This window comes from Hylobates moloch, unplaced genomic scaffold (genome assembly GCF_009828535.3).
Source record: "Hylobates moloch isolate HMO894 unplaced genomic scaffold, HMol_V3 SCAFFOLD_5, whole genome shotgun sequence".
NCBI lineage: Eukaryota > Metazoa > Chordata > Mammalia > Primates > Hylobatidae > Hylobates > Hylobates moloch.
Window position 1 is genome coordinate 31,382,526 of NW_026652280.1, and position 20,033 is coordinate 31,402,558.

Genomic DNA, 20,033 nt, shown 5'->3' on the forward strand with positions numbered 1-20,033 from the left:
GAAGGAAGGAAGGAAGGAAGGAAGGAAGGAAGGAAGGAAGGAAGGAAGGAAGGGAGGGAGGGAGGGAGGGAGAGAAATATCTTCTTTGCAGTCCAGGGCATTCCAGCCTGACTTCTGACCACTCCCCCCAACAGATGCTCCTTTCCTGTCCCTCCCAAGATGGACTCCCACCCTGGCTTCCAAGCTGGTCACTCACATTCCTCCCGGCTCTTCCCTTTTCTCTCTCCTTCCTGGTGCTTAACCACCTGTCCGATCCCACCAGCCCTGGGAAGCCCACCCAGCTCCCAGGAATCTCTGCCTCCTTGACCACCTGAACCCCCCACATTCCCCACATCCAGTGTAAGAGAGTCTTTCTCCACAGCTGGCTGGAAGGCCCCCAAGTGACATGCATTCATCTGCTGTGTAACTCGGCCACCAGGCGCAAGCCTTGCTCAGCCATTCGGGATCCCTTATTGGTTGGGGACTCTGGTCCCATCTACAGTCCTCAGAAAAGACAAGCCTCTATTGAGCTAAGAACTTCTCTATTTACCTAGGGCCCCAAGTGAAAACATCAGGCCAACCTCTGGGTGGCTCTAGAGCAGAGCGCCACAGCCAGATTGGTTTGTTCCTGTTGGAGAAATGGAATTATCTGCATTATGGTATTCCTTCCAGAGGTAAGGGCAGCAGAGGGCATCCAAGGAAATGGCAAGGCAGTTTGATCTTTAAGCCTCAGGGTCCCTGGCATTGTCCCCTCCACCCACTTCAAAATCAATGAATATGAGAAGCCACAATCCTGGGACCAGGAGGGGTCTTCCTGCTGCTCCATGGCCACACTTGGTGGGGGAGAGGTAGGGCCCTGGAAGAGGCAGCCTTGCCCAGAGGCCCCTGGCACAATGGGACACATGATGGGCTCCACTGCTTTGTCCTGGATCTGTCAGTGTCTCAGACACAGAGCAGGCCAGGGTTTTTCTGTCATTGCAAGCAGGAGAACAGAATGGACCTGATAGAGGCTTCCACATGAAAGGCCTTCGTCTTTACTTTCAAGTAGACAATGCATCAGAGAAGTTGCCAGACCCGCTCTGACGATGCGACAGGCATCAGCTAATATTTTGATTTTAATAGAATGAATAATAAAGAGCCCCAAGTGTCTCTCAGAACTAATTTTGAAGAACATATTCTGCCACATGTCCCTCTAGTTGGATCAGGCTCCTAAAGAGATCATAATAAAAGGTTTAAACCAAAAAAAGAAAGAAAGGTATTCCTCCACCAACTTTTCTCTCTTTTAATTTCCTTCTTGTAATGCTTCTCACAGAACAGTAATTTATGAAAAGATGAAATGAAGTTGGAACAAGAAGCAGCAAGCAGAAGAGGCCCGACGTGGCAGCCCTTTTGTTCTGCAGTGCGAATGGCTTCGCAGCAGATGCCCTCCCTGAGATGCTCTCCCTGAGATGCCCTCCCTGAGTATGGCAATGTCTGTATGGCCTCCCATGCAGACAAGTACCAAATACATTAAAGGAGAGGGCACTGCCTCCCTCCACAGGGGTCCGCATGACTCAAGGGCCTGGCAGGAAACAGGTGGCAAACTCCAGTTCACAGACGATTTGGAGAGTTGAGTTCAAAGGCCAGTGCCAGGTGCAGGGAACTCTCACGACCCAGTACAGTACCCCAGGGCTGTGAACACTGGGGAGCTGTTATACCCAGGGGCACTAAAGGGGCAAGGAGAGGGAGGGGCTGCTGGAAGTAGAGACAGTGAGGGTGGGGTGGAGGGGCCACCTTACCAGGGCTGTGACCTCTGGTCCAGGGATACAGCCAGTCTGAGGCCTCCCTGAAGAAAGGGATACAAGGCATTAAACACCCCAACTCCAAACCCCAAACTCCCTTCCTCCATTCTCCACCTAGGGCCCTACAGGCTGAACTGACAGGAGGCCAGAGGCAAGGGAGCCCATTGCTGTGTCTGCAGGGGTCGGCCTCCCGGGGCACAAGAAGAGCGGAGTGGGGCAGGAGGGACAAGGGGAAGACAACAGCACAGGCCTTGGCCCCAAGGTGGACGCAAGTTCTCAACAGGCCAGGCCTGGCCTGAGGGCTGACTTCATGGCCTCCAAGAAAGTCCACAGCTCACAGACACACACACAAACACACACATGCGTATACACACACACACGCACACACCCTCCTGTTGACCAGGGATTATAGTTCCTTTTGCCACGAACACAAGAACGATGGCACTGTCACAAAAGGTTTCCCTGGAAGAGGAGAGATGGGGCCATAAATGAATCCACACTGAAATGCCACCTCAGGTCCCTTACTCAGAGAAGGAGCTGAAGGAGGGGACTAGAATAGTTCTAGCAAGGTGCCACAGGAGTCACCAGGAGGGATCCTTGAAGAAGTGCCAGCCAAAAGGAAAGACTTTTGCAGGTGAGGGCAAGTGGTCAAGGTGGAGAGCAGGAGGACCTGAGTTCTAGAAGCTGAGGCCTGAGGGTGAAGCAGGAGGGTGAGGGGGCCACTTTGCTGGTGGAAGCCACCCTCCAGCTGGCCCTGCTTGTTCTTGGCTCATGGACCTGCTCCAGGCCAGAAGTAGCTCTTGGAAATGTAGACAGCTCTCAGCTCTGTGCCCTAAAGGGGTTTATGCTGATGAAAACACCACCAGTGAAGTAATAGCTCCCATACATGTCCAGCCCACCCTATGGGGGGCCTGGGCCAAGTTCTTGCAGGCATCATCTCTTTTAATTGTCCCAAGACCATGAGGTGGGCATGGCCCCAGAGGAGGGAGCAGAGACGCGAGAGGTCAAGTCAGTTCTCCAAGGCCACACACTGAACCCAGATGGGTTTGATTAGGAACTCCTCCCTGGCCTGGCTGCCTGCTGGCAGTCCCCTGGCTGAGGAGAGTCCACTCCTACAGAGAAGAGAGCATCTTTCAAATATTGGAACATACATCTAAATTTTTTATTTGGGAAAAATTTTAAATTACAGAGAAACTGCAAACATAAAAATAATCCAAAGAATATCCTTATATTCTTATATCTCAGATTTACCTGCTGTTAGCATTTTACAGCACTTGCTTAATCATTTGTGTTCTTTCTTACACATACACACACACACACACACACACACACATGTTTTTCCTGAACCATTTGAAGGTAAGTTCACCCCTACATACTTCAGCATGTGTTTCCCAAGGATAGGCATATTCTCTGACATAATCATAGCATGGTTGATCAATACATTTAACATTTATACACTTTAATCTAATCTATCCTTTGTATCCCGATTTTGCGAGTTAACTTCATAATGTTCTCCCTAGCATTTCTCCCTCCAGTAGATCTCATCTAGGGTCGGATATTGCATTTAGTTGTGTCTCTTTATCTCTTTTAATCTGGAACCTTTTCACAGCCTTTGTCTTTTATGACATGGACATCTTTGAAGAATACAATGCCCCCACCTATTTGTAAGACAGTATATTCCTCATGTTGAATTTGTCTGATGTTTCCTCGTGATTAGATCCAGGTTACGTATTCTTGGCCAGAACTCTGCATAAGCCCTCTTGGTTCTTCTCAGGGCATCATCAGGAGGCCCTCATTGGTGATGTTAATTTTGATCTCTCAGTCCAGGCAGTGTCTGATTTCTCCATTATAGGATGATTTTTTTTTCTCCCTTAGAAGTAGCAAGTGGTCTATGGGGAGACATTTTAAAACCATGCAGTACCCTGCTCCTCATCAGTCTCTCCCTAGATGTAGCACCATTGATGACTTTTGGCTCATCCAGTCATTAACATGAGGTTGCACAATGATGCATTTCCAACTCCAGCACTCCCATTCTTGCCAATGGGCCCTTGGCATTCTACTATAAGCAACAGAATGTATTTATTTATTATCTGCACAGAATGATGAACTCTGGTTTTTCCAATGGTTTAGTATTTCTCATCTATGATATTTTGATACACCACTATCCCTATTTTAAGTATGTTCTTACTTTCTGGTATGAGAAGAGATTTCCAGGCTTACCTTGCACCTACCCTGCACCAGCCCTGGAATCAGTAATTTCTCTAGGGGGCTCTGGTTCCTTTTAGCGAGGAATGGTATTAGACACCCAGATCTGGGTTTGCTCATTGCTTGGGCATCTTTGCACCTTGGCCCTTTCAGGGGACAAAACTAGGAAATACATGCATCCATACACCTATACATCCATGTACTATTCACCCATACACACGCACATACACTTACATATTTGTATTTTAGAAATCATGAATCCACACTAATACCTCTAATTCCAATCCATCTCTACATGGTTGTTTCCTGCCTTCCCCATCTCATAATTACATGTCCTTCTTCAGCAGTGAAACCTGGGCTCCCCAAACTGTCAACAAAATTCACTCCTTTGCTCATCCTATATTACATCTAAAATACTCTCAGAATTGTTTCACCCAAATCACTACAACCAACAAACCTCCTTCCCCTCATCCCCACCTCACCATGCCATGTTCATAAATTACTAGGATTAGTCTTTCCTTCCTGATTTTTTCTGTCCTTCAGTGTGGTTATAGTATTTATTTGAACTACAATTGGGTTCCTTTTTTTTTTCAGTTTGAGGGATTTTTTTCCTTCTCATTCTTATTAAATTAATTTTTAAAATAAAAATTTTAAATTTTTTTTAAATTGGGACATGAACATGCTTTCAGAAGTGAAATAGAAAAGTATAGTTGGAGATAGAAGGTATACTTGGAGACAGAAAGGTATAGTTGGAGATATACAGAAAGGTATAGTTGGAGATATGTCACTCTCCTCTGTAACCCATTGCTTCCTTGTAGGTAACCAATTGTTTTCTGCTTGTGCATCTATTTATTTGTGTAAAGAGAAGCAAAATTATATGTTGTCTTATTTCTTCTTCTTTCTTACAGAAAAGGTGGCACTATATATAGATAGGTAGGTAGGTAAATATAGATTTAGATGTATTTACATTTTACTTTATTCATTCAATAATATTTCCTGGCAGTCACTTCATATCAGTCCATAGAGGTCTTCCTCACTCTTTTTTACAGCTGCATAATACTCCATCTTGTGTATGTGTCATGGGTTATTCACTTGCTCTCTTACGGATGACCACTTAGGTAGCTTCTCATATTTTGCAATTACAAATAATGCTACAATGCTTGTGCATGTGTGTTTCATAAGCTTGGGATTCTAAAAATGGGATTATCAAGTTGAAGAGGATGTAGTTTTGTTAGGCGTTGCCAGATTCCCCTCCATGAGGTTGTGTCAGTTTGCATTCCTGTTTTCCCATGGCCTTGCCAACAGATGCTATTGTCAAGTTTTGGAATTCTTGCCAATCTCACTGGTAAGAAATGGTATCTCATTGTAATTTTAGTTTTCATTTTTTTATTATGAGTGAAGTTGAAAATTTTTCATGTGTTTAATGATCATTTTTAATATTGCCTTTTGTGAATTGTCTGTTTATATCTTTTGTCCATTTGCTATTGAGTTTTTGGTTCTTTGTCCCTCAATTTTTAAGAATCTTTTATATACTAGTGATATTAGCCCTTTGTCTATGATATATGCGACAAATATTTTCTCCCAGTTTATTATTTGCCTGTGACTTTACATATGGGATTTGCCATATAAATTTGTTTGTATAGTCAAATTATCCAATCTTTTCTTACAGCCAGGTTATAGAAGAATTCACCCATGTGGAAATGTAATTTTTAATGGCTATACAGTGCTAAACCATAATTTTCATATAGATTGTAAAAGATGAATTGGAATTCCAGGTTGATGGGGTGGAGGATGAAGGAGGGCAGATGGGGAGCCAATTTGGAAGCTGGAGCAAGCCCTGTTGATTTTAGGATGGGGACAGGGGACAAGTGGTCTCTGCCTTGTACTGATGGACATTCACACGAGGCATCAAGATCAGTACCCGTGACACAGTCCAGTGACAGGACCTACCAGGAAGGGCTGTGGACTTTGGAGGAGGGAGAGGTCCTTTGGGTTGGGCATTGAGTCTCTGGGGCAGGGCCAAGACAAGGATGAGGCAAGTCAGGCACTCAGTGTAAAATTTAAGGAGGTGCTCACTCTCAGGAGCATGCAAGTGCAGGCCTGGCACCTGACAGTGAGTGCCTCCTTAAATACGGTGCCCTAGGGCCTCACCTGCCTCCCACTACTGCCTACTCTTCCTTGGGGAGAAGAAGGACTTGCCAGGCCTTGGAAAGATACAAGTTGAATGGATAGGAAGGGGGGATGTATCATAGACCCTGAGACTGTGTGTGGGAGAAGCAGTCCATCCATGAGGGACTGGCCCAGTTAGGAATGGTGTGGTGCTAGAAGGGTGGGCTGCGAGGAGTTTGGATTTTATACTGAAGGTCCTGGAAAATCACTGCAGGACTTTAAGAAATTATGCCAAACTGGGGGAAATGGGGATGATAACAGCCACTTCCCAGAGTTGATATCAAGATTAGATGAGATAATCCACAGAAACCTTTTCAGTTGGCGTGGGGCCTGATGTGGAGTGGAAGCTTAATCATCATGAGTCTCCTGGACTTTGAGGGGATCTACTGATTTTCTTAGTCAGGTTTTGGGTCTAACAGGAGGACTGTTCAAATCACAATGTAGGAATAGTAAATTAGCAAAACTTGAAGTAAACTAACTGTCAACTCCTGTCTGGAAACATCTTGGGAAGAGGAAGACGGCATGTTCAAGAACTAAAGGAAAGTCAGAGCTTTCAAGTTGCTCCAAGGCCTCCATTCTCAGAACAGAAACCAAGGCCTGGGAAGGCTCTGCAGTGAGTTATTCTGCAGTGAGTTCATGGCTGTGCCAGAGGCTCCTGTTCCACCCCACAGTCCCCTCCCACCACCCCCTAGACAGTGCCTGTGCTCCTCTGTCTCTGCAGGAGGCCTTCCCGACGATCTGTGTCTCCTCCCTGAACTGTGCTGACCCTGAAAGCAGAAAAAGCGAGAAGCAGACAGGACCAGGCGGCCCTTCCCACCCCCACTATGGCAGGGTGGCCTGGGACAGAGCAGCAAGTCCAAGGCCCTCTTCGCCCCGGGCCAGCTCCCTGAGGGAGGGGCCGCCCAAGGAACTGAGGGCTGTCATTGCCCTCAACTTGCCAGCCCAGTGAAGGCCATTCCCTGTGGCCCCGTGGGTCACGTCAGTCAAGTGTTTGGGAAAAATAAGTGTGCAACAATGTGGCGGGTGCGTCCTTCAGAGCGCGCTGGTCTCCCTCTCCCCCAGCTCCCACTGATGGAGGTCAGGAGGTCGCCCGAATCTCCCAGACACACTCATGGAGACAGGGCACACAGACTCCGCTCCCAGCTCCCAACCCTTCCACCTGCTTCAGGCCTACAGCTCTGGCTGAGAAACCTAACAGGTCCTGGGCAGATTCCCAGCCGCCAGCCCTCCCTGCACCCCTGCCTGCTCCACCAGGCTGTGCACATGGCTGCCTGACAGGCCATCGTGACATTTAAGGGCACTGGGAAGCCCCTGATGCAGACCCATCTTCCCACCCATCTACCCACCAGCTTAAAATTCATCCTCAACGCGTCCTTAGCCTCATCATGTCCTGTCTGTGGCCAAATCCACTGCCACCTCTTCCCAGATGCCTTTCTCAAACTATAGAGGAACAGTGACCTTCTTCCCCTGCCTACAGCCTACACAATAGGTTTCAGCTTTGGGGGCAGGCCTGGCCGCATCTGTTTCTTGTCCCAGGTAGCTGTGAACAAAACTGTCTGCCTCTTTCAGTATGAACTACCCAAGAGCTGGAGCTACTTCTTATTTGGCTTTGAAATCCCCAAATGTGTGGACTGAGTGGCTGACATAAAAACGGGAAGACCACAGTCTTCAGAGACTGGAAGGATTAAGCTTGAAGTCTGGCCTGATACTTGCCACGTGGCCTCAGGGAAGCCACTTAAATTGTATGAGCCTCCATTTTCTCATCCATTCAATAGGATGATGGTATCTACCTTGCAGGGCTGTTGCCCCACATAAAGTAGTCAGAGTACCCAGCCCAGGAGCTAGGACCCGGCAGGCACCTGTTGCTTCATTCACAGATGCCTACTGTGTGCCTGCTCTGAGCCAGCCTCCAGGGCAGCCAGGAAGACAGCAAGCTAGGACTTAAGCACAGTTCCGGAAGCCTCTGTTGAGAGCCCTCTGTCTGGGTTGTGCTGGGGCTGGGGCTGCAGGGATGAGTACAGCATCCCTGCCCTCCAGGCACTAATTGTCATTTCCGTCATGGGCACAGTGGATTTTCCAGGCTCCTTCCAGCCGCATAGTTGCTGAGACCAGCTCCTAGAATTTGGTGATGGATGATTCCTGGGATATTCTTCCCAGAGTGAAGGGCTTGGCCTAGGTAGGGGAAGTGAGGGCTGGAAGGAGAAAGGAATTCAGAAGAAAGAAGGCTGAGTGCCTGACCTCAAAGAGTGCCCAGTGTGGCATGCCCATTGCTCTCCAGGAGGGGGTGAGATGGCCAAAGCCAGCCTGGGTTCCTCCTTTAGGGAAAATAGATATCAGCCAGCTCAGGGAAGAAGCCACAAGCTGGGCTATGTCCTCTTGTTTAACTTGGGGCCAGGCCTGTGAGCACTGGACCATGGGGCTCCAAGGCTCAGGCAGGGCCAGAGAAAGAGTTAAGTGAGACCTGTTGCCATCTTCCTCTACTGCAAGGGAGTCTCTGGGTCCAGGTCCAGCAGATTGGGACCTACCAACCTTAGGTTCCAGATTCTAATGACCCACTTTCAGGTAGGCGGCTGGTAAGAGACAGTTGAGTGTAGGCTGTAGGCAGAACGCAGGGCACAGCTCCATGTGGGATCAGAAAGTGAAGGGTCCCTGCCCTGTGGGGCGGGGGGAGGGCTAGTCCTGGCGAAGGCACCACACTCCCATGAAAGGCCTGGACAGCAACCACAGAGGCCTCTGCAGTCGTACAGGGGCGGGGGGGGGTTCTCTGTCATCTGTCAGTGCAGAGGGGACAGATGCAGAGGAGTGGGGTGGGCCTAGTGAGGTGAATGAACTGAGGAAGGCTCTAGGAGAGGCACGTGTGGATCCCAGGCTTTGAATGACTTCATAGGTGTGGAGGGGATCTCCCAAGAGTACCTGCTTACTCTGTTAAGGTGTCAATGGCTCTTTTTCTCCTCCTGGCCTCCTCTAAAGGTCTGAGGACCAGTGGGAGGGCTGGCCCCATCCCCTAATCCAACACTCCAGCCATGCCTTCCTGAACATGTCTGAAAATGCTCATCCCTGAGGCTGCCCCGGGTTTGGTGAGCTCCCCTGGGTGGGAAGTTTCTCTGTGTTCATGATGCCTCTCTGCCTCCCCTCAAATCCAGCATTTCTCCAGATGGGTGGATCTCAGAGACCCCAGCTCTCATCTCAGTCTGCGCATCCTTCTCTGGAGAGGCTGCCAGGCCCCCCAGGAGCTGTGATGGATGAGTTCCTGTTCAGGCCCAGATGCTCCCTGCAGAATAGGAAGGCTGGATACTAGTTAGCCAGTAGGGTGTGGGTAGAGGGCTTCTTTGGCACAGGCCTGGCAAGCAGGTGTCCATCATTCAGCACACTAAGAATGCTGAGGCAGGGTCTTTGGTCCACTTGCTGGTGATACAGTGGAAGGCAGTTAAGCAGCTGGGAACCCCGTCACCCCATTGCACAGGCCATGAGGGCACCCTTGAGGCAGATTTTGCTGGGGAAAGATGGCCTTTGTGGGGAGTGCAGTTCCAATGTGGCTTTCAATGAATAGATAATGAAGTGACATTTTAATTGTGTTTCTGTTAGGTCAGGAGAGGTGAGGGGTGGGAGAGTAGATGGAGTCAGGGAAACACAGAGACCTTCTGTCCACTCTCCCTCATAACAGAGAGAACAGAGACTTTATCATCCAAAATGGAACACTTTTGTGCTCGCTTCAGCAGCACATATACTAGAATAGGAATGATACAGAGAAGATTAGCATGGCCCCTGTTCAAGGATGACATGCAAATTCATGAAGCAGTCCATATTTTTAAGAAAAAAAAAGTGACACTTTTAATAGTAAAAGTGGGCATTATTATAATCATAATAATAAGAGAAAACAGATGTGAAATAGGACTTTCCCTGGAAAACACGAGACTTCATGAGCCAGTATGCTTGGCTGTGTTTTCTCCTCTCCATTTGCCCTTGATAAAGAAGAAAGTGGACTGCACAGTGCTTGCCAGATATTAATGGGTCATATGGCCTGTGGCAGGACACTTCACCTTTCTGACCCTCGGCTCCCTCATCCATAGTTTCCTTCATTCATTCTGTAGCTATTATTTTGTACCTTCCATGTGCAACACAGTGTGCCAGGTGCTGTGAGTTCAAAAGTGACGATGGCAGGGCCCCAGTGCTGTCAGCTCCCTGGGGTCCCTGACCTCTCTGGAGACACAGCTCTAGCCCATGAAGTCACGTGATCTAGTTTGGGGAGCTGAAACCGTTAAGTAACAGAGGGTAAGGCTGTCTCTGAAATATGTCCAATTGAGTGGTAAGGACAATGGCAAGGCAAGGGGACTGGGAGGTGAGGAGTATTGTGCCATTTTATGGAAGAGGAACCCAGGATGCAAAAAAATGGGACAATGCATGCAGCGGCATGCAGTAGGAGGTAGAATCCCAACCTGAGGTTGCCTGGAAATGAAGTCAGTGCACTTTCTTACCTTTCTATTGTGTAGCCCTTGCCTGCTCCCCATGCCCCATGCAGCCATCTGGACAGCAGACCCTGTGGTACACATAGACCCCCTTGGGGACAGGGCAAGTGCCCCGGACCAGTTGCAACATTCACCAAGGGCTGCCAGGGGTGTCTTACTTCAGCCACTTCCCTTCTGTTTGCTCAGATTCCACAGCTGAGAAGTTGATCCAATAAATCTTCTGCTTCTAATCTTTCAGAGAGGTGAGGGTCAAGGAGAAAGGTGTGGTAAGTGTTCTGAGCTGCTCTGAGAAAGGGGATAGGTATAAGAAGCCATGTTTATGCCTGATGCAAGAGACAGAAGACCAACATCATCCTTTACGCAACTTCCACGAAAATATAAACTAGGACGTTGTCCCAAACATGGAAAATGATTTGCTGAGTCTTACAGAACAGGTGATAAGCTTTCAAGTCTTCTAGCTCTTTAATCTAGTGTCCCTTATCTACAAGATCTGCCTTCCCCTATTTCTTCATCAGCACCTAAGAGTTGGTGTTTACATTTTATTAATAAAAATCATTGGTGAGATTGAGCAACTTAAAACATGTTAGTGGACATTTATATTTCATGTTCTTCCTTATTGATGTATACGAGCGCTTTATATATTATAGATTTAAACCTATGTCTATAACTTATAATGCAAACATTTTCTCCCAGTCTGTTTTTAACTTGGATTGTGGTATTTTTGTAACCAAATCCACCACTTTCCCCCCTTTTAACTTGTGGGGTTTGTTTCATGTTTAGAAAAACCTGCACATCAACCACATATTTGTCAAACAAAAATTTGCCAGTTTCCAGATCTGAAAACTTTGGTGCAGGGATCCCAGGAGGTTGCCTTGCAGCAAGTAAGCCTTTTCCGAGGACCTCTTTGCAGGGAGCCTCTGACTGAAAGGCCCAGGACAGCTTAATCAGCCTGGGCCTCACCCTGAACCCTCACACAGCACCTGGGCTCTTGCCAAGCTCTGCCCTTTGCTCCCCATGGGTTGGAGCCTGATAAGAAGCTCAGTGAAGCGAATATTGACTGTGGCACCCTCAGAGTGTGTTGTCCTGGTCACCAAGGCCAAATCAAAGCATGTGGACTTGTTTTTCCTTTTGGTAGTCCTTTCCCCTCCCTTCTCTCTTCCCCACACTCTGAAAGGGATCTGAAACCCTACTAAAGCTGTTTTATGTGGGCAGGCACCTTTATCCGACTGTTGCTGCTCTTATGGAAAACTTTTCACAGAGCTGAATACAGAAAATGATCTTTTCAAACATACTGTTCTGTGTAATTTTATGAGCTCTGCAGTCATTGCCCTAGCATCTTCTCAAAGAAACCTTGAAACCCTGTGGCTGCTGTGTTATACAAGAAGCAAGAAACTCGGGTAACCAGAAAAGGACTGTTAATCCTGTTTGGGCTCATCATCTCTAATTCATTGTTTCTGGCAACGGGGAGAAAGATTGCTTTGAAAAGCTTCTTGAAAGGACCCAGAGTCTACTGGCACATGTGCGCACACAAACACACACACACAAACACACACACACACACACACACACACACACCCCCTAGCAATGCAGTGGCCTGCATTTAACATTTCCAAATAGGTAACTCAAGTGTTAGGTCTGTGCTGGGTCTGGTTGCCTTTGATGTCCCCCATACCTTAGTGCCACAGGCTTTCAGGGTGCATTTCTTTGTTGGGGTGCAGGGCTGAGTAACAGTTAATGCCAAAGAGAAAAAGCAAGAGATGGAGGCCCCAGCACTGGAAGGAGGAAAGAGCTGGGCCAAAGGCTCAGAATAGCTGAGTTCTGGCGCCAAAGGGTGAAAAGGGCAGAGGAAATGGGTAGGCTGGGGCCTGTGGGAGGGGCAGGTTGGACTGGGAGGGGAAGTGAAGGCGGTTGTGAGAGATCACTTGTCCGTGGAAAGCTTTCAAAGTGGAAATTCAGGAGTGGGCGGGAGGCCTGGAAGGGTGGAGGAAGGGTCTGGATATTGCCTCCGGCCAAGGAAGGACTGGACACAGGACTACCTCCGGATGACCATTGTGCAGAGAGCGGGCACAGACAGCTTGGGTAGAAGGGCAGCACGAGGTTCTGAGGACCACATAAGGGCAGGGCTGAGCAGGCTCTGCTTTGTGCTTCCAGCTGAGGTTGAGGTCAGAGGAGAGGCCTCTTCCTGGGGCTGGGGGCTGTGAGTGGGGAAACAGCCTCAAGAGCTTCTCCCCATCCAGTAAGGACAACACAACTGAGCCACCTTCTAGCTTAGGAGGTGCCCAGTAGGTGCCAGAGGCTTGTTCCAGTGTGGACAGCAGCTTCCAGGCGCACTTCAGCAAAACCATCACCAAATGTGCCCAATATGGTCCATCTACGGCTCGCCTCTGGCTGCCTGTGGCAGTGTAGTGCCCGGGCCCCTAGACGCTTTGGGGGCCACTCCTTGCCCCGTCTCCCTGCTGGAAACTCCTTTTTCTTGACCCCTAACATGCTGCTTCATTGGTCCTGTCCGTAATGCTCAGGACCAGGCCAGGTGCTTCTACCTGCTGGGGACCGGGGACCCTGAGCTTCCACAGGACTGGCCCTCCCTGTGATGACATCACTCATGTCGGGACTCCCACCTCAACGGCATCCCTGGGAGGGAGGCAGGGGGAAACCGGGGGGTCTGAGAAGCTGAGAAGTCCAGCTTACTGGTGAAGAGAGTTGACTCTGCAGACACAAAGGGCAACAAGATATTATGTGATTCTTCTTCTATGAAGCATCTATGATAGGCAAATTCTTCCTACCCAGTGCTCTTATTTCTCCCAAAATAAACAAACAAATAAATAAATAGAAGAAGCAAATTATTGAGAGACAAAAAGTAGATTACTGGTACCAAGGTTCGGAGGAGGGGAACGTTGGGAAGTTATTGCTTAACAGTTAGAGTTTTTGTTTGGGTTGATGAAAAAGTCTTGGAAATAGTGGTGATGGTTGCACAGCACTGTGAATGTACTTAATGCCACGGAATTTTGCCTTAAAATGGTTAAAATAGCAATATTTATGTTACACGTGTATAAATATAAACATTTACCACAATTTAAAAAAAAATTATTCTCCTATAAAGAAGCAATCAAAGAGCTCAGTCAAAAATATCTGGGAAAAATGTATTATGCAGTGTGCCAGACAGGCATGCCACACTGTTAATAAGAATAGCTGGTCATTTTAAAAGGAGGGAAAGAAAGATCCAGCTTTGAATCCAGGCCCTACTAGCTCGGCATGAAGGCCTCTCCCCACCTTTTACCCGAGTTTCCTCATCTGTAAAATGAGGCTTACGTGGCAGAGAATATGTGTGCTGGTCACAGAGCTGTGCAAACCCTGCAAAGAGGGGCTGTTGTGGTTACGATGTTCAAGTTCCCCATTCCTATTAAGCAGCTCAAGTTCTCAGAGCCAGGGAGGGGATTCTTGTTGGCTGGACTCCAGGGCCTTATTTTGAAGTTAACCTTGAGGACATAGCATTTGGTAGTGGGTGGGGTGTGGAAGGATAGAGGTTGGGGGGCAGTGGCAGTGAGGGACAGGGGCTTTTGAAAGCTCATTGCACAACAGGAATAGAGGGACAGGCTTTGTCTTCAAAGGTGTCCCAGCAGGTTACAATAAGAACTAGAGCAGGTGCTGATGAGGCCGCAGTTTGGGAGTCTGATCCCTAACAACGCCAAGTCCCCTCACTCTGCCCAAGTTTGCTCCCTGAATACAGAGGAGGACCTGGGTCATAGAGTATGGGCAGCTCCGCAGGGCAATTCTTGCTTATCACTGGACACTCATTGTCTCTGAAGGACGGGCTACGTCGGAGTGTTGTCTTAGATTCGAATGCATGAGGAACTGGAATAATCAGTAACATTTCTCCCAGACAGAGCTGCTCTGAGCTGTGAGCCAACAGGAGGCTGGGAGCTCTCCTCTAAATTGCTTTGTGACCTTGGACAAGAACCCTCCCCTTCCTGGACTGCAAATTTCCTCCTCTGTAAAATGAAGGGTTGGTGAGTGTCCCTGTAATGCTGGGATTTTGTAACCATACTTGTTTGTGGGAATGTATTCAAGCACGAGGTGATCTACCTCTTGATCAGCAACAGGATGTATAGAATTGTTTTGGCTTAAGATTTACTAAGAAGTAATATAACCCTGCTCCCTTTGCCAGCTGGGTGACCTCAGGCAAGCTACTCGACCTTTCTGTGTCTCTCTATTTTCATTTGTAAAATAAGGACAACAACAATCCCAACTTGGTGGGATGTGGGGGGTGGGGGCTCGTGGTGAGGACTAAATGAGTTAATATGTCTAAAGTCATCTGAACAGTATCTAGCATACAGTAGGTGCTTAATAAATGTCTGGAGCTCCTTCCAGGTGCACAGCACTTACAGTGGTTAAGTTATTCACACTCTAGGTTATGCTGAGCTTTCTGAGAGATCCAGAGAAGGCAGGGAGGCCCATTCTCTGCATTCAAGGGGCTTACTAGCCTTTACTTAGAGATGCAAAAAAAGCGCTTATGAAACAACAGCCAACAAGAAAATGCATCATCCAAGTGCTGGAGGGGTCCTGGTGGGTTAAAGGAGGAGGATCACGAGGTAAGCACTTGATCTGAACCATGGGTAGGCAGGGAGACAGAAGGGAAATCTAGCAGATGAGTATGTTTGTGTATATATATGTATGTGTGTGAGTATGAGTGGTGTTGTGACTGTGTGTATGGGTTAGCATGAGAGTGTGTGTATGTGCATGTTTGCCAAAAGAGCATGAACAAAGGCTTACCCTGGAATGAGAAGTCTGAGTCTTTAGCTCCCCTAGGCAGCACCACATTTTGTGGTTGTGTTGCGGCCACATGCTCCTCTCCTGCTTGTTGCTGGGACTGGGAACATGCCTGCCTGTGAGTCCAGGAGCAAGCCCTTGTGCATAACCCAGGGTGTGATTAATTTAATTATTTCAAAAGCCCCTTTGGTATTTCATGAGGGTCATGCCCCTGGCTGTGGGCTTGAATACAACTGCAGCAGGTTTCAATAAAATCAATTAATTTAATTTGATTTGGTTTTATGTACTTGGAGCTGGTGCCTCTTGAACTCAGTATGAAAATTATTGCAGAATAAAAATGCATATTAGTACTCAGAGCCCAGTGTCCTTGGACTCTTCGTGGAGCCTGCAGTGCTGATCACAAAGGCAAATCCCCTCTGACCTGGCAGGAGCCTCGGCCAACTGCCCACCTAGTTAAACCCCCCAGCTCCAGACAGTGCTTATGGCAGCTCCTGGGCTGTTTGGAGTGTTCTTCTCACTTCCCAAAGCACTTTCTTATCTGGTAGTGAAGCTAAGGCATTTCCATTTTGCATTCGTGAAATGGACTCAAAGAGACTTTGGATGGCCTTGGTCACTAGCTTACTGGTTTTTTTGTTGTGCCTGTTAATGAAATTAATTGAAGCAATATGGTGCAGTGGATTGAAAGGCAGCTCTGCCTCTCAAGAGACACATGAACTTGGGCAAGTCCTTTCACTTCTCTGGGCTTTCTTTGTCTGTAAGAGGGCTGGACATCTGCTTGAAAAGCTGATTCCAGCTCTCAGAATCACACAGTCAGTGGGACAGCTGGTCTTCCTGAGCTGCTTCGGGGAGCCTGTCCCACTGTTAAGCCCCACTCCATTTCCATTTCATCCAAGAGGGCTCCCAGCCAGTTCATGGAATGGGTGATGGGATTGAAGATGGGCCCTGCACTCTCCAGGAGTGGCTTCTCCCCCACATTCCTACGGATCAGAGCAAATGTTGCTTTCAAGAAGGGAGGAGCTCAGGGGCCTAGAAAGCATCTGACCAGCCCACTATTTTACAGATGAGGGAACCCAGCTTCGGAGTCACACAGCCACTGTCCAGGGCCATGCTCATGCCCAGCCACACTCACAGTTATTATAAAGGGGGGAGATTTTGCTCAGGGCTCATTTTCCAACTGTCCTTTTCATTCTTTTCTCCTGTCAGGATGGGAGAGAGATGGCCAAGCCATCTTTGGGGCCTCTCCAATAAAGCAGATGCTGACATCAGTCATTCCAGCGCCCCTACATCCCTCTCAGGCCCAGTAGCTGCCGCTTCACTGAGGACCAACGGGCCCCATTCGGAAACATCCCCCACCGGTGCCTGACATCCCACCCTTAGCAGTTTCATTCTCCTAGACAGGAGGGCCTGCCCTCCCTCAGCCCTTCCTACTGACTGCATGCTGAGCATGAACGTTCATCCTCCTCAGTGACATTTTTCTCCCATAGGTCTTACCTGCCCAGAGCTCTTCTGTAGCAGAAACTGAGCCTGTCCTCTCCATCCTGCGTCTCTTATTTACTGAGAGGCACTATTGTGTGCTGAGAACTGCCCTGGGCACTCCCTGTACATTATCTCATTGAAGCCAGCATTGGCCCCGGAAGATGGGCATTACGGCCCCTATTTTCCTGTGGGGGAACTTCAGCTCAGAGAGGAGACAGAATTTTACAAGGTCACACAGCTATGAAGTGACAGGGCCAGGATTCAACCCCACATCTAACTCCAAGACTCTTGGACCATACCATGTGACCTCCCTTGCGCATAGGAGGTGCTTAACAGATCCTTAATGACCATGTAGCCAATACATCCCTCTGCCAAACCCCAAATGTCGGGCAAGAGGTAATCATAGTGACAACTGTCTATGAAGTCCCTATTATGTGCCAGGCACCAAAACGCAGCACTCAGTGAGGTGAATACTATTACTATCTCAGTTTTACAGATGCAACAACTGAGGCGTAGAGAAGTCACTTGCCCAAGGTCACCCAGCAGGTAGTGAGCTGGGCTTCAGTGCGGCCCTGCCTCCACTCTGTTGCTGGATCCTCCTTTAGCTCCCCGTGGCTCTGTTTCCGGTAGAAGGTAGAAGGCTGCAGGGAAGGAGGCTGGGGCCAGGGGTGGTGTTTGCGCCTCGGGGACGCCTGCAGCTGGCACTGCCCTCCACCCAGCTGATAACTGCAGCCGGGTCTGGCACGAAGCCCTGCCTGGAGGTGGGCGGCCGGCGGCGTCGGGGGGTCTGGCTCTGCGTTCGCTCCTCTCAGCCCCGCCTCGCCCCCTGCGGGGTCAGTGCGGGTCCCGCCCGCCCGGGCAGGCGCCGGCCTCTCAGGCGGTAACCGGGTAACCGTGGGCAGGGGCGGCGCCGCGCCGGGCCGGGCCGCGGCCTCCCGAGGAGGCGGGCGGGTGGGGAGGTCGAGCTGGAGCGGTGTGAGAATGCGGAGGAGAGGCCGGGGAAACAGGCTGCGGCCGCGGGGAGGGGCGCTCTGGAGGAGGGCGATGGCTCCCGCGGGCAGAGAGGCAGGCCGCGGGGGCGCAGAGTGGAGAGAGAGGGCGGGGCGCCCGGGAGGGGCGGGGATAGAGGCGGGGCGTCCGGAGCGGGGCGGGGCGCCCGGGCCGGACCGGGCAGGGCAGCGGAGTGAACGCTGCAGGAAGGGGTCTGCGGGCAGGCACGGAGTCCGGAGTGCTTGTGGCCGGGCGGAGCGGCTGTGGTTGCTTCATGTCCCGGATTCTGCTTTCTCAGAGATCAGGCGAGGGGGGCTGGCAGGGAGGGAAAGGTGGGCGAACCAGTCTGAACAGGCCGGGCAACTGGAGGAGCGGGGACCCGGTGAACTGGGGTGCTGCCCAGCACTCTCTACCCTCACCACGCTGGGGAATTTTTCGTGAATCCGCTCCGTTGGTTTTACAGTTTCCTCTCATCCCGGCCCCACCCTGTCTCCTGACCCGCCCTCCCTTCCTCCGCTCTCTGAGCTGGCTCTTCCAAGGGATCGGTTAGCCAAAGGGAGGCACCGGCTCTTTCCCTGGACTCTCCCACTCCCAGCCCTCCTGGAGAACTCAAATCTTGCACGTGCTCTTTCTCTTTCCCTGCCCCCGTCCCCCAGGCCCTCTGGGACTTGATGAAGGAGACCTTGAGTCCGCCCAGGAGGCCCTCCCTCCCCCGCAGCCCCCTTTAGGGTCCCTTCTGGGTCCCCCCTACCTCCTCCAGCCCCAAGCACCCAGGGCCCACAAGCTGCCAGGCCTCTGCTGGCAGGCAGGGAAGACCCAGGCAACCTTAGAAGGGTGGGAACCACACCCTTCTCATGGCTGTGTGCGTTTTGCTGGAAGGTGTCTGCAATCAAAGACCACCCACCACTGCCCCCACCCCCGCCCCCCCAGCCCCGGAAAAAAAAAAAAAAAAAAAACAACTTTTGTCTCGAATGGTGGAATTCCAGATGCAGGACCCCAGATTTGGGGGATAGGGAGCAGATATTTGGGACAGGGGAGGCCTTTCAGGGATCCCTCATATCACATCAAGAAGGCCACCTGGCCCCTCTCAGACTGCCACTGCCCTTCCAGGTGTCTCTCCCTGCGGCCAGTTCACTTTCTCACTCATCCCAAGGCTGAGTTCTTACATTTTCAGGTAGCAAACAGGAGCCCTTACTATGGCAAAGGGGAGATTGGTAGGTTGCTCAGCTTGTGTTTTCTACAAGCTTGGAGCTCTTTGATCAAGATTGCCACTATTTATACATCAGGGATGTTATTTAATAGATCCAGGATCTTTATTATTTATTTAACCAGGATCTTTAACAGCCGGACCACAGGCATCCTCAGCCCAGTCCTGGGTTTGGTAGATGAGGCCCTTGAGACCCAGAGCGGGAGATGACCTGCCCAAGGTCACACTACTAGTTAGTGGCAGAGCTGGAACTCTGACTAGCCTCCTAGTGCCTCATCCCAGTGTGTCTGCTGTTATACTGTGCTTTAATTTTAGGGTAGCTCCATGTTAGGGACCTAGCATAGCAGGTCCCTATGTGGCACAGAGTAGTTGCTCAGTAGATACCGGTGAGATGCATGAACAAGCCCTCAACAAGAGGACAGGATTAATGCATCTTTTGAAAGAAGTGAGGCTTCCACAGTGCTTGGGATTCTAGCTCCTTGTCACTGAGTGTGCTAGCAAAATGTTTCTCCAGGGTAGTTGGCCATCAGTGCCCCCCATCAGAGCCTGGCATCATCTTTGGTCACTTCAAACAAGCCCAGTCATTGTGCAGGAGGAGACTGTGGGTCTGGAGGTGGGTGCAAGCATGAGCCAAATTGGCAACTCCAGATCAGAGCGATTAATGCTGTGACTCTTCTCCATTCGTTACCCTCAACCAGTATCTGAACAGGTTGCAAAAGACCAAGGCATGTCTGTTCCTGCAGGGGTTCTTGTCATCCTGCAGCCCTGCCAGGCACTGTGTGAAGAGACCACAGCCCCACAGATCCAGAGTCTCTGGGGGCTGGAGGCCCCCTGGGCTCTGGGCTGCCCAGTGCTCTGTGAACGTAATGTTCATGCCTCTGGGGTCCTGCCTGCTGGGCATTGACTGCTATGGCATGTGGGATGGGGGCAGCACTTTGGTAAAAAGTGAAAGTAGGAGGAATTCAGGTCATTCAGGCTACTATTACCAATTTT

General features: G+C 49.7%; 1 protein-coding gene and 1 non-coding gene across 3 annotated transcripts in view; both read left to right on the top strand.

Annotated features, from left to right (window-relative positions):
* ZBTB7C (zinc finger and BTB domain containing 7C) overlaps positions 1-20,033 on the top strand; it is a 387,518-nt gene that overhangs the window by 232,377 nt on the left and 135,108 nt on the right. The window contains exon 5 of one of the 2 annotated variants that reach the window (XM_058438382.1): positions 14,481-14,607. The exons of the other annotated variant lie outside the window; for it this stretch is intronic. Within the exon in view, the coding sequence (XP_058294365.1) occupies positions 14,597-14,607 (11 nt within the window). The 5' untranslated portion in view covers positions 14,481-14,596. The remainder of the gene's footprint in view (positions 1-14,480; positions 14,608-20,033) is intronic. 2 annotated transcript variants of the gene reach the window in all.
* LOC116469953 (U6 spliceosomal RNA) lies at positions 9,838-9,944 on the top strand. Its single transcript, XR_004248403.1, has one exon. It is a non-coding gene; the product is annotated as a U6 spliceosomal RNA (small nuclear RNA).